The 14,983-nt window shown below is 38.5% G+C and overlaps 2 protein-coding genes across 2 annotated transcripts; both read right to left on the bottom strand.

The window, feature by feature from the left end:
• Positions 1 to 5,881: 5,881 nt before the first annotated feature.
• On the bottom strand, positions 5,882 to 7,860 carry LOC103703637 (uncharacterized). The gene is made up of 2 exons (XM_008786555.5): positions 6,396 to 7,860; positions 5,882 to 6,306 (listed from the first exon to the last, which is right to left on the bottom strand). Exons 1-2 carry the CDS (start codon positions 7,722 to 7,724, stop codon positions 6,133 to 6,135), a joined length of 1,503 nt encoding a protein of 500 aa, XP_008784777.3. The 5' UTR covers positions 7,725 to 7,860; the 3' UTR covers positions 5,882 to 6,132.
• A 4,998-nt stretch (positions 7,861 to 12,858) lies between these two features.
• On the bottom strand, positions 12,859 to 14,289 carry MORF3 (plastid developmental protein DAG). The gene is made up of 4 exons (XM_039114684.2): positions 13,868 to 14,289; positions 13,682 to 13,779; positions 13,501 to 13,566; positions 12,859 to 13,297 (listed from the first exon to the last, which is right to left on the bottom strand). The coding sequence occupies exons 1-4, from the start codon at positions 14,245 to 14,247 to the stop codon at positions 12,999 to 13,001; spliced, it is 843 nt and encodes a 280-aa protein (XP_038970612.2). The 5' UTR covers positions 14,248 to 14,289; the 3' UTR covers positions 12,859 to 12,998.
• Between the last annotated feature and the right edge of the window lie 694 nt (positions 14,290 to 14,983).

Genomic DNA, 14,983 nt, shown 5'->3' with positions numbered 1-14,983 from the left:
ATGAAGAGATTGGACCAGAATGGCAGGAGGGAGGATTGCTGCAACTTGTCGGGGCTGGACCGTTCATGGTGTGCCATGCCAAAGTGCCATATCGGATTAGATACCGGTCTGGCAAAAATATCTTGGCCAGGCATTTTTATTTTAAATTTTTTTATCCTACGAATCCCCTACAGTGCAAGTCGAGGATAAGACCGTATTTTAGGACGAGGCTCACAAAATTCAGACGAAGTCTCGTCTAAACCTTCACCGATGTTGGAATGGAAGTCTGAAAAGTAGACAGCCTTACTCACCAAGGATGACAAAATGATCAGCAAATAAGAAGAGTTTTCAAGATCAGGAAAACCAGTTTCCAAGGAAACACAAGTACAGCACTAGCATGCATAGAAGCTCAACTGGAAAAAAAGAGCTGCTAAACTATAGAAAAGTTGGATGCTGCAACTTCATCATCTCCTGAGTCACAGGCAGTCCCACAACATAATTGTTGTATAGAAATTTTGATATTGTTTGTCATTTATCTCATAACCTAAGCCTCTCCATGCATAGCAATTGTTGCACAAAGAATTTGTTGGCAAAAAACTTATAGATGCTATCACGGACATGTCAAACTCTTACATCTGTTGGAGTTTGCTACACTAAATATCATGGATCAGGAAATGGTATCAAGAGACGTTTCAAGTCAAGTGAAAGATTAGAGTACCTATTATGTGGCCCCTCATATCACTAGTCCTATACAAAAATCCCATGGTTGCCCACGCAAGGATGGCTTTAATTAATTTGAGCACGCAACATCCTTCAACATCACCAAAGTGTTGGGTAGATGAGAAACGCCATATACTACTAACCTAAACTCGACCCAAGGTGAGCTATAGAACCAATGACATGCAAACGATTTAAGTCTCACTCAGAAGATGTAATTTGTCCGTTAATAAAGAAAAGCAAATGCACCTTATCTGAACTGAAAACTTAGAACCTGCAAGAGAAAAAAAAAAAAAAAATCCCACCTCCAAGGATGCAATCAAGACCCATATGCCATACATCATAGACTGGCATGTAATCTCTGATCCAAAAATCAACTTTTTATACACCTAACCACCTTGGATGACTGAAAAAATTGAAGCATAATGAAGAAAAATTGATGAAGAGGTCCAAGGAAGAAAACCAAAGATAAACTATTTCTATACCTAAATACAGAAAGCATAACTAATAACAGTAGAATATAACGAAGAAAAAACCACCGAACATTAGTAAACCATCAATAAGTGCCCTATCGCTCAAATATTCTCTGCAAAGAAGTCATTTCAAAAATTTCTTTACTACCTTTACCAAACAATCAAGCCAAACTCTCCTACAAATATCATGCTCGCCATGGTTGTCATGATGGAAACAAAAGGTGAGCCATTTGAGCAATGGAACATATAGATTAGCAGTACAAAGAGACTCCAAAATGGCACCTACAATTATTAATTGATGTTTTTTGAAAAAGGAAAATGGAGAAATTCAAAAACACTGAAAACATGTTTCCATGCGATATTTTCTGTGTGCATTCCACATACCATACACATCTTAATATTTCAGGTATAAACATAACCAAAAGAAAAAGGCTCTGAATATGGGCACAACTATAAATTGAATTGAGACAGTTTTTGGTGCGTGCGCATGTATAGAAGAATCAGGGTTTCAGAATCCACGATTCTCATTAGATTTGGATGTGGCCCTATGCCGAATCTGACCTATATGCACCCCTGAGCATAACCTCCTTTCTGTCTGGCTTTACTAAGGCAGCATTTAAACCTCAAGTGCAAGTATGCAACCATCCACTTCAACCAACAACATAAACAACACCATTTGTTATGTAATTTCTTCTATGTTAGGACCAAGTTACAGAATAAGGTGGCAGAAAGCAACTTAGTACCCATATACAGTTTTTGTGGCTTGACCAACATTTCAACATTGCTATTATGACAATGTTTCCAATGATGATAATTGAGCTATAAACTTTCCACTTTCCAGAAGTTTAAAACTAATGTACAACATAAAGAGAGCTCTTCCATTAGATAATAATATTAAAAAAAAGGAGAAAATGCAAAGTTTGTTGTGTTTCAAATACAAGATGATCGGGGAAAAAAAAAGGAAGGGCAGAAGACTCCTCTTCAAAAAGTAAATGTCTCACCTTATTCTTAAGCAAGGCCTCAACTGAGTCTCCCACTAATAATTGGGCTCCGAACATTGCACTAAATAGAAATTTTCTTCAAATGCAGAAAAAGAATCAAAAGTAGCATTCATATTGTATGTTACATTCTTACAGAAAACACAAAGAAATCTTTAAAATGACACGAAACCTTGACCGGATATATAGCATTGACTATGACAAAGGAGACCTCAAAATATCAAGGTATAATAACAAATATAGAAACACTTCTTGGCAAGGATTGTTGTGCTGGAACCGGAGCCTAAACCGGTTGCCCGGTGGCATGGGTCGGTACGCCCCCATGTCGTTCCATGCCGGGCCCATATCGACATAGTAGAGAAGACAGAGAAAAAGGAGAACTGGAGAAAGAAAAAGAGAGGAAGAGGAGAGAGGAAGGAAGAGAGAAGAAGAGTGGCGGAGGCCGGCGGAGGGCCGAGAAGCCGCACGAAGGGCGGAGAAGGGTGGGCCTTTGCCCCTGTTTCGTTCAAAACAGGGATCTCGGACGGGGCCTCTTTTTATTTTTGAAATTTTTAAATGAAGTTGGCAAGATCCTTCGGACTCCTCCTCTGGTTTTCATGTTTCATTCGAAACAAGAGTTTCAAAATGAAACAAGGTCCCAGAGGAAGCCCCTTTTTATTTTCAAAATTTTTAAGTGAAGAACGAAACAGGAGTCATAGAGGGGGGGGGGGGGTCTTTTTATTTTCATATTTTTTAAGTGAAGCTAGCAAGGGGTTTGCATGGGAAAGACGGCAAGATAAAAGATACCTCTTTGATTAACAGAACAAATAATGATACAGATTTGCTTGGTCTCATCAACTTTTGCTAAACTATGACTTTGCTGATTTATTACAAACCCCCAAGTATTCACCTTTTCTCACTATTATATACATACCTTTCTATCTCTCTATCAAGCCCAAATCATTCAGAATACAAATCGCATGTTATGCTTATACACTATGAATTCATTTTAGCATCTTTAACCTTTCATAGTGATATCTTAGTACATTTGACTCCTTTTGGCAGGCTCTCATTCCACCTATATATGCTTTTCAAGCAATTCACTAACTGCTTTATGCTCCAATAAATCACATTTTAACATTATTTTGATAAAGGAATCATACTTTACTCCATTTAATAGATTTTTCTCTTTTTTTTCACAAAAAAGGAACTAGTTCAGTCAACAAATTAACTTTCTATATTCTAAAGGAGACTGTGATACAATGGTCTGATAACTTACCATCAATGTTTAAGAGTTAAATATACACTAGAATTTGGCACATGTGATGCACATAATAAATTTAAGATGGAGTAAAAGAAGAGGTTGTGATCTATCAATAGTGATTCCTATCAAATTTTAGCTATCTGTATAAAATAAAATATACAAATATAATATTTAACACTATTCCAATCCCATAAATCATTTAAATTTCACTTCCCATTATACTTTTACTCTCCTTAGAATGCCCAGTTTATTCAAGAGGAAAAGAAATAAGATTGATGTAATTCCATCAATCATGTACGAGCAGTATTTTAAGTACCATCCTAGGCATATTGTAACCTGGTAGGGTACTGCTACCAGTACAGGGGCTCAGTAGGGTACTGCTACCAGTACAGGGGCTCAGTATGCCCCCAGACTAATGCATGATACTATTTGTTGTGTTGACTCCAACAATATACTTTTGCTATGTCTTGACACAGAGGCATTCCCATACCATATCATACAGATACCAATACAAAGACCAGAATCAAGACCTAAGTATTAGTAATGAATACATACAGGGGATCAGTTTTTCAAAGACAAGTTTTTTTTTACATTCTCTAGGCAAAAATATGGAAGATGACTTCTCTTCTTAGGTTCCTTATTTTTCTAAAATTCAAACAAGATACTATTTTGCTACGTTATCTTTTTATTAAAAGGGAAAAAATAAGGTCCACAAAATAAGACACTATTATTAAAAGCGAAACTTATTGTTTCTTTTAAAATAAGAGATGACACAGCATACTACAGGCGGTTAAACCCAAATATTTTCACATATATTTATACTAAAGTAAAAATAAGTTGAATTTTGAAATATTCCACCAAAATTCCCACTCCTTCCCCCCAAATTACCCTTGACCAAAGAAGTTGAAAAGAAAATGTAAAATCTCCTTGCTCATATCTCTCCCAATCCTCTTACTCTCCTTACATCATAGGCATTCCAGTCAGAAGAACAATGAAGATGTGGTGCCGAAATATCTCAACTTACAATTGATGCTTCTCCTCTATTCCAATTAAGTCCTCGCATTATCATAAACATAGATGCCTCTCCTCAATGGGCGAGGGCCAGTTATTTGATGGACACAAAAAGCTCTGCAACATGGCACTAAGAGATTGGTGTAAATCACAAGAATTAGTGCGATACACGGGGTGTGGTTGAATGTTGAGTTACCAAGTGAGCATTAGTAGGGTCGAGGAACTTTTGGTATGCACATAACAGGAGCCCCATATTGTCCCTCATCTATTCTTATCAAATCGGGTTACTATCTCATCTTACCATAAATATAAACACCTTTCCTCCAATCCAAATAAAGGAGCTAATCTATGTTTCAATCCATTTTAAGCTCCGTCTATGTTTTCTCTGACCACCTCTGCTCCCACATGTCAAATTTTATCAAAGACTTGATGTGAGCTTCTTCGGACTTATCTTGATTCCTCAGCAGCATGATTTTTGCAACATCAACTGTGTGATTCTTAGTCAGAACCCTATTTATCCATATCCTTCTTATGAAACAAAATGTCAGATTTCTTCTATTTATTGTAACAAGGGCATTTTTGTTTATAGTTTTAAGAAAAGCTTAATAATTTCTAGGGAAAATGGAAGTGGCTATAACAAACATTTCACAAAAAGTCTGAAGTTATAAATTGCATTCCAGCAGCAACAGCCTTTGTGAGTTGGACATGTTATGAAATTGGTAGGCAATCTAGCTGCCAGACCAGATGTGTCTTTTCTGTATTCTTTCTTCTTTAATATCATCTTGAATTTCACTCCACATATAAAATTTTCTAAGTAGCAAGAATCGCAGTTATAGAAACTTCTTTGGGCTAAGAGAAGATGTAATTGCATGTTTACCCATACATTATGATGTATAATTATGGTTTCTCTGAGTTTGAAACTTATGACATTGTTACCCAACAGAAGGCCATTGTCACTAAAGGAAGGGAAAGAAACAGAAGGGAGAGAACAGAATTGAGAATGGTATCGTCTCATCATGCAACATGCCATGGTACCCATTAAATATTTGGTGTACTGTCTTTGATCAAATCAAGTGAATATTTTCACAAAAAATATAAAATTTAATGCACACAAGCAGGAGAAAACAATCAATGCATAAAAAAGAAAGTCAGATATCTATCGCAATTGAAAAGATTTATATGTCAACCATCACGACTTATATCTAAAGAATGCTAGAAAACTGGTATTTCAGGGGGAAAAAAGGTATGGGTGTTGCTTCAGCTTGAGACCCACAATATGCACTGCCATGACAAAAGAGAAAATCCAAGAAGTGCAAACAACATTGAACTGGCTAATGCCATGATGAGGGAAAAAAGAAAAGCAGTTCAACATTTCAAGAGCATGTCAGATGAGTATCAAGGTAGCAGTAGCCCACATGCACAACACTTTATGTGCAAAAAACCAACCAATAGTAATATGATTTGAGACCATAAGCATGATTTTTAAACTGTCAAAATTAAAAAGTTTGATACAGTAGCACAAACATACTAGTGAAAGCATCCTTAACTTCATAATAAATTTAGCGCATCAACCCATATGTTAATTCATCAAGAATCGTAAATATTTCCCCACACATGTAACCAATAGAGAAGCAAATATAAGAGCTACACCTTGATTATTATGTCTAAAGAATAAAAACAATGAGCCAGGGCAAGATTGCCCAAAGGATCTCTAATCAGCCAACTTATTCAGGCGGTGAATAGTACTCCTTGCCAGTCGATTACTGGGATCAATCTTCAGAACCATCCTCAAATCTTCAGCGCCAAGTCTATACTTTTCGCTGCTCTCGTACAAAAGTGCGCGTTGCAGCAACACAGACACATTCGAGCTATTATGCTCCAATACCTGCAAACCAATGACCATTTGAAAATTTTATTAAATATAATCATACCATAAAAGGAAAGAAGAGAACACACTTCTTAGCATCCTAATACCTTTGAACAATCAGCAATGGCCTTCTTATACTCCCCAACTTCCTTATAACAAGAAGCCCTGCAGGACAAGACCTCAGTGGCAGCATCATTTTCCCCAGATTTTTCTATAAGCACAGCTGCCCAAGAAAGCCACTTGATAGCATCGGCGAACTGCCCCTGCTTGTAACTTTCCAATCCTTTAGTTTTGGCTGCCAAGAGTGTGACGCCAGCAGGAGGTGGCGGGAGCCCCTCTAGCTCTGTTGTCGTCTCACCATCATCATGTCCCCCAAACTCCGCACCCAAGTCCCAATCATTCACCTCCGAGAACGGCTGGCTTCCTGGTACCTCCGAAGCAGCTCTTGCAGCAGGAGCAGACGAGACCGACGAGGAGAAGAACATATCCATCGGATCCGCCCCACCTTTGGCCGGAGAAGGCTGTTGTGATAATGGAGGAGCCGAAAAGCTCGGAGCTGGCATTCCAAAATCATCCATTTTTGCTGAATTGGAATTCTGGAATGCCCCGAAAGTGTAATCAGCACTACCACTGCTGGACGTTTTGGAGGATTTGGCCGACGATATCGGTTGTTTTGCAGAAGGATTCGATCCAAAGTCCATCAATGATCCAAAAGGGTCCTTTTTAGCATTCATCGGCGGCCCCCAAGCTGATGATTTCATCGGTTGCCCGCCGCCCATTGGATTCCCGATCTTATTGCCGGATTGGTTCAAATATGAGAAATTTCCAAGATTATCCGCCAATCCCCGGCTGGAGGGTCTCATCGGGGCGTTGTTGGAGGTGGTGGATGCTGTGGCTGCGGTGGTGGTGGATTTGGGAAGGGAATCGGACAAATTACCCATGGAGAAGGCGTTCCTGGGGGCGGCGGCCTTGAGGGGAACGTTGCCGGCGGCTGAGCGGCCCTGGCCGAGGGCGGATCCGACGAGATCGCTGAAAAGACTGGGATTGTTGTTGGGGATCCCGAGGCGAGAGGAGGAGGGGGTGGGGGCGGCGGAGGTCCAGCTCTTGCCGAAGATGTCGCCGACCATGGAAGGAGGGGGGTTGGCGATGCCAGATCTGGAGACGGCGGAGGCGGAGGCGGAGGAGGCGGCGGCGGGGGGCTGGTGGGTCCACGACGGCCGGGCGGGCTGGTGGGTCCACGAGGTAGCCGGCCGGGAGGCGGCGGAGGCGGAGGCGGCGGTGAAGGAGGGGTTGGGATTCTGGTTGCGGAGGGGGCGGGAGGCGGAGCTCCGGCCGGCGGCGAGGCCGAAGTCGAATTGATCGGAGTCGAAGGAGACGCCGGAGGCGGCGGCGGAGGACGGGCCACGGTTGGAGCTGTTTCCGGTGTAGGAGTTCATGACGGCGATGGGATCAGGTCACCGCCGGGGTGCGTCGGGGACGGAGACGCCGCGATCGGCCGAGAGAGGAAAAGAAAGGAAGAGGCGAGGAAGGGGCGGTGGGTTGTCTAACATATTCAAGGCCAGGAAAAGGCTTTTAATTAGTTAGCTATATATATATATATATATATATATATATATATATATATATATATATATATATATATATATATATATAAAATATAATTTGCTAATTCGAGCGTTGTTCATGATTTTGTAAGAGGCTAAGGTCCTGTTTGGGGAGCTTTTGGAGGGCAAAAAGTACTTTTTGGCCCTCCAAAAATACTTTTAGATAAAAAATGATATTTGATAAAATTTTTGATTTTAGGGAGAAGCTCCAATTTGGAGCTTTCCAAAAATACTGTTTTTAGCTTTGTCGGGAAGCTGTTTTTTGGACCAAAATACTTCCATTTAAATTACACTTTTTTTTCTCAAAACCCTCATCCCGCCTCTTCTTCTCACACCCATCCTCTCCCTCTCCCTCTCTATCTTCTTGTTCCTCTCAACGCCACCGCCTCTGTTCCTTCTTCATCTTCTTTTTTGTTCATTTTTTTGTTTTATTTTGGGAGCTCGTGGCTGCCCATGGTGGCAGCTACCATGGCAGCCACCACCCATAGCCGGCGACCTCTCTATATTTCAATGAAATAAAATAATAAATAAATAAATAAATAAAAGAAAAATAATGAGTAAGTGGCAAATAATCTGATCTAAATAAATAAATAAATAAATAAAAATATTAGTAATTATTTAACCAATTTTATCACCTAGCTAGAAAATTTGTTAGAGAGATAAATGATTATTAGAAGGATGAAAAATTAATTTACACTAATAATTATAATATTTTATATATTTATTATTGTATTATACTATAAATATAATATTATATTACATTATATCATAATACATTGATATTGATATGTTATATTAAATAATTTAATATTATATTAAATTATTATTCTATAATACATAATGTTATAGTACTATATTATAATAATATTATATTACATTACATTAATATATACTATATCATATATTTATGTATTAATACATATTATATTTTATTATGCTCTGTTATATAATACTGGTAATGTCCCTTATGGTCATTTTGTCACACAAAAGTACTCTCTTAGTTTGTTTACCAAACACATGTTAAAGTGTTACAGCACTTTAGAAATGTAGTTACCAAACAACAAATAGTTTTTTATAAACGCTCTGCTTCAGACAGCTCTATTTCCAACAGCTCTACTTCCAAAAGCTCTACTACTAATAGCTCCCCTAAATAAGGCCTAACTTGGGTGGAAGCGGATGGAGTTTTTTCTGTCTAGCGTTGGATGGTTATGGCAAGCCTACGAGCTTTTTACAACTTCGACCTCTCACCAACATTGTGGCTTAATTTCTAATTTCACCGGATGTCCCCAAAGAGACACCTTTATTTCAATTCCACTGCTTTGGCTTTTGGTTTCTATAGGCTGCCGGTTGACATTCTTGTTGTTTTTGTGATTTTGTTCCATTGAAAAAATGACTTGATGTATGTAGAAGGAAGGACAGATAAAGATTAGGGTTTGAAGTAATACGAGAGAACTTGGACATTTTAATCTCTTCTAGAAAGTGTAGTCCTAAATCTAGTAAAATGGGGAAAAAAAATTCATATAGTCCATCCTGGCTAGTTTAAATTAAAGCCGAGTTGAATTGCAAATAAGTGAAATTAATTTTGGAGATAGAATTTGCACGGCGATTTAACCTTATATCTATTCATTTTAGTTCAATCTTCTTCTTCATTAGATTTAAATTTTGTTTTAACTAAAAAATTTATATATTTTTGGGATAATAACCCTTGAAATCACGTACCACCCTCCTTTGCCGATTTATGACAGTGACAAAGCTCGCGCTAACTAAGGTTCAAAAGTCATTACCGAGATTGCCTAAATAGCTAAAGTCCCATAATGTGCATACAAGGGATGAAAATTTTCTTGACATTCTTGTACTGATAATTAAACGTTGAATGACATATCTTTCGATCTAGTTTTACTAATTGGAATCTCATTTCTGCCCATGGCACTCATCACAGATCATGGCTTTATATCTCCATTTCCTGCATGAATTAGAGAACAGGTGTGATACATGAGAGGATGTTGAATCTTATAAGCACCTCCAAAATCACCACATAATGAAATGTTATTTATTCCCACAGATATACATTGGTTTTTAACTTAACCCTTGAGTAATCTATCCATATTATTTGTGATATTATATAAAGCAAACTGATGATCCTTTGGCTTTAAATTTCCAATGTGCATAGCCATCTATGAAACCGCAGCTATCAATGCTTACACTGATATGCAACACAATCCTAATATCAACCTTTATTACATGATCTAGATCTATATAAAAGTTCTAACCACTATAACTTGATTTCAGCTACAACACCAGTATCAACCTTTACATGAGATGTTATTAATTATTTTAAAGATTCTAATCCCGATATTAATGCTCAGGTTTAACCTAAACAACATCTCAATGTCCTCAACTATCTTATGTTGGGATTTCTGCGACACCATGCACAATAAAAGTCACGTCCTTCAAAATCCAAAATCCATGGTAATCTGTCGGCTATAGCACTTAAAACTCATCTAGATTGAAAACTATACATCAAACAAATATTAAACAATTACAAAAAAATCTTAGCACCTGATTCATGTTTAAATCTTTTTAGAAACTTATTCTGTAAATAAAATACTTACAGTAGCCATCTGCATTATAACTAGTTGATTATAAAAGGAAAAAGTAGTGAAGAATCCATGATGATGAGAATATAACGATGAACATAGCACATCTGTGGTCTGAGAAATAGAAATACTTGAAGGCTGAAATTTTAGATAAGCACGCTAGCAAAAGTAAAATCAATCATACAGATGGAATGATATTTTTGTTTTATTGTAAAGCATAGAAAAAAAGAAGAAAAAGAAGAAAGAACTGTGAATAACTCTCAAATTAGAATTCTTAAAAGGCCAGACCACTATTTCTCTGCCATACAAATCTTTACTGCAACCGACTACCCAACCCTCAGTTATCTCTCTTATGACCAACAATAATCAGCATATGGTGGATCCATAGATTATACTTATGGTCCAGCCAAAATATAAAAAATGATGAGAACTCTCTCCATTATTTATATGTATAGGAACATCACTGGGAAGTTTCCACCATCTATATCAGATTAAGCATCATAATTGGTATTTTTTTCCTTCTTTATTTTGGCAATGAAACATTGCCATCGGTGAATAGACAATCTAAGACTGAAAATTCAGGTGCATCACTCAAATACAATACTAAATTTAGCAAGCGTTAATCATTGTAATCATCTCCACATTTGCATCATACTCACCCACTACGACGTAAAATTTTCAATAGTTCAAAATAAAAAAAGACATAAATAACACATTCGGCATACAAGAAAACTCCATTTGAATTTCGAAAACATCAAATATTTACATCCTCTTGTAACTTCATGCCACCACAAGCATCTTACAAAACATTTTCACAACAGTTATTAGTCAAAAACATAAAGTTGTAGGCACCTGTCACTATGCACATGATATCTGTGCCCCACAAAATGATTCAGCATTTTTTTGATCTCCTTTCTGTATAAGCCGCTTGGCTTTTGTGTCAACTTGGGAATAGCATCTTATGTTCTCAAATTTCTGTAACGAAGCTCTACTTTCCACTGCCAAACCGCAATAACCTTTTCCCAGGCAACATAAGATTGATATCCTTCACTCTTTAAGAACAACAGACTCCATACTAAAGTCTAGAGTCTCAGCTTTTGTCCCATCAAATTATCCTCCTCCTCAGTTCCGATCAATTCAGTTTAGTATTTCAAGGTATTTTACAGTAAAACAATGGAAAACTTCCATCAAGTTGACTAATCCACAGCCGCATATCATGCTAAACATAAAAAGCCTCAATCAACCTTGCATAAGCAGGGCTCTCTGTGCATCGGTGCCAGAACTTGTTTGACAATAACAAATAAAAGCAATGCAATTGAAAATTTTTGACTAAGAAACCAAATTATGCCATCCCCACTTCCCATTTGCTAACATTGCACCAAAACATCCCTGCAGTTGTCCATATTACACTCCACCTTACAGCAAGCATGTGATAAATGAACCTACCAAGTTTTATCAAGGAAAAACTGAATTCAAGTTGATGATGCCTAAATAGACAAAGTATGAATGTAAGTTGTCTCCCTACCATAAGCTACTGTAAAGATGGGTAGATATCTTGTCTCCCTACCAAAGAATGATATCTTGCTGCTCATGGTATGCATCCTACACTAGGTTATGAAGGCTGTTGAACTAACATTCAGTCATCAAGCAATAGCATGATCTTCATTTTTTTCTTTTGTCGGTACATCCATTGTTGATGTTTTTCACCAAAAGCACATTTCCAAAAGGAGCTATGAATCTCATGAAGGATATTCATAACAGAAATAAATTGAATAACTAGAAGACCAAAGCCACAATCCTAAGGAGCAACTGGATATGGATTATGCCATGGATGCAGTTCAATCACATGAGAACACACTAACTTTGGCTCCAGATTCAAAGTTGTAACCGCCACAACAAAGTTTAAGAAGTTGAAAAGAGGATGAGGACATTCACAGCGTCCGACTTCTTATGGCCCATATCATACAGCAAATAGAAACCGGAACTGCTATAATCAATTGGCCTCAAGTTTCCAATTAATATGAAAAATGGAGTGTTAAGCTGCTTACTTAAGAGATTTTTCTACCAGCAAATTTTTTTCCTGGAAAAAAGAAAGGAGGTTAAACGAGTAATACTAAACAACAAAATACTACCACAATGTGGAACATCGAAACATGTTTCACAACAGTATTGCTACAAGTCATGATTTTTTTTATAGGAAGTTGTTTTTAGGGATGAGAACATGTATTATCTTGCACATCCACCGCAAGTAAAAAGCAATATCAAATATCTAAGTCAGCAAGTAAAATGCCAAGAAATCAATCTCATACAGTCTCTACCACGTTCATAGAAACACTGCTGCATGAGTACCTTATAATATTACCACAAGATCAACAAAGATGAAATACTTATATCAGACTAGAATGTTAGAATATCCACTTAAATGGAGTCCTTTTACATGCTATGTTCATGAGAACCACAATGATTACCATGTCACTTAAAGCAATTCAAAACCCAAGTCTCACGAACCTCAATTCCCTTCCCTTGGTACCTCACTCTGGTATTGTTGCTGTGATTTCTGCGGCATTTGCTCTGACATGGGTTGTTGTCCACTCTGATATCCTTGCTGTGGATTCTCAGACATTTGCTGTGAATTGGGTTGTCTCTGATCCTGTGCCCACCCACCTCTCTGCATTGGTTCTCTTCTTTCGACCTGCATAGTTTCTCTCCGCCTATCATATCGAGGACGTGGCCTGCCCCTCGTCTGCTGCCTCTCATTGAACCGAAACTGGGGTCTATGTATGACCTTACCGTCAATAAAAAGATCCCCTATTGGATTTAAACAAGATAAATATCATTATCAGCAAAATAACTGCCACAATCCAATCTACCACAAAAGGCAACAATTCAACATGATTGAAGACCAAAACACAAACAAAGAAAATGACTAGAGAATCAACCAATCAATTCAAATCTACTCTATTTTCCAGAAATAAAAGGTCCATGAAACCATGTTTAGTGGTTGCACCAACCTCCATAGTCCTTGTTGGGCACATCTAAATAGGAATCCGGCAATACCCAAAGAACTCCAGGCAGTCCTACCACATAAGAGATCATATCACTTCCATTCCACAACAGAAATAACAGATCGAATTGCTTTCACCAAGAAACCATTTTTCCATTCAAAACGATCGAAATTCATCCACCCAATACCTTTAACTTTGTAAGAAAGCTCTTCCGAGATCAAAGCCCCAAACCCCGTGTAAGTTGTGGTGCATACCGAGTAAATCTTCTTCTTTGCCTCCTCCTCACTGAGTCCCAAAGCACAAAGCTCACAAATTTAAGCCAGAATCAAAACAACGAGATATAGAATTCTCCGAGAGATTCCTAGTTTCTTACCTCCCGACGACAGAGGCAAGGGTCTTGACGTAGGCGGCGATCATCTCGTCCTCGGAGGGTTTAGGGTTTTCGGGGAACTCCATTACGATGAGCCAGTGCTCGTAGTCGCAGCCGTCGAGGAGGATGGTCTCCTTGGGGGGCCGGTTGCTCCAGTTGGGAGAAGGATCATTGAGGGGCGAGTATCCCGACCCGGAGGTCGTCTTCAGCCTCGCCGGCACGGCCCACAGCGCCGGCGAACGGTGGAGCGTCTCCAGGACGGCGATGGAGAGGCGGAAGGGATGAAGAGGAGAAGGGAGGGAGAGGGGCGACCTCAGAGGAGGAGAGGAGGCGAGAGCTCGGGAGAGGAGAGAGGAAACGCTGCGTCGTGCCAACGCCGCCATAGCCACGATTTCCCTGAGGTTAATGCCTCGAGCGGAAGCGAAGGCAACGAAGTTTTTAATGGCTCTCGCGTTAGAATTAAGGAAAGACTATGGGCTGGGCCCAAGGACCATGAGCCCATTACTGATGGGTCCATCACTATCATGAGTAGGGACAATTGTGATGGGAAGGAGACCATTCATCTGAGGGAAATGGTGGAAGAAACATTTACAAAAACAACTCCTTGAGAATGAAATAGAATTTGAGAAAGGTTCTTTTTATCTATTTTCCTTTTATCAAGATGACACATCATGCTATTTGGTTTGGCTAGCTTATACAATATAATCGAAAACTTGATCTGACCTAGTAAATAATCAACAAATTGATGTGCCCTGATGTTCTAGTACTAGTTCAATAATCAAGAAGGTAACATCTGATCATAGTCATTTAGGATGAGTTTTGAGTCATGAACTAAAACTCAAAATGTGAAAAATATGATGCAAGCATAAATGAAAAATGGACCAACATTAAAACAGCTATGGAATTCGTACTAAAGTATATTGGAGAATCCTCTTAGCATTCATCACAGTATATGGAAGAAGCTAGAAGCCTTATCCAATATCGGGATAGTCAAGTATGTATGAATAAAGCTTTTTTTCCTTTTTATGATCCAGATAAGTACTTATTTTCAAACTACCATTTTCTAGTAGTTTTTTTGACCTAATAACTACTTCCTTGGTAGTTATGGGGAGTTACCTG

This window comes from Phoenix dactylifera, chromosome 8 (assembly GCF_051530095.1).
Source record: "Phoenix dactylifera cultivar Ajwa chromosome 8, Ajwa_hap1_PhDact_Kaust_v1.1, whole genome shotgun sequence".
NCBI lineage: Eukaryota > Viridiplantae > Streptophyta > Magnoliopsida > Arecales > Arecaceae > Phoenix > Phoenix dactylifera.
The sequence above is the reverse complement of the archived record's forward strand: the minus strand, read 5'-3'. Positions and strand labels throughout refer to the sequence as shown.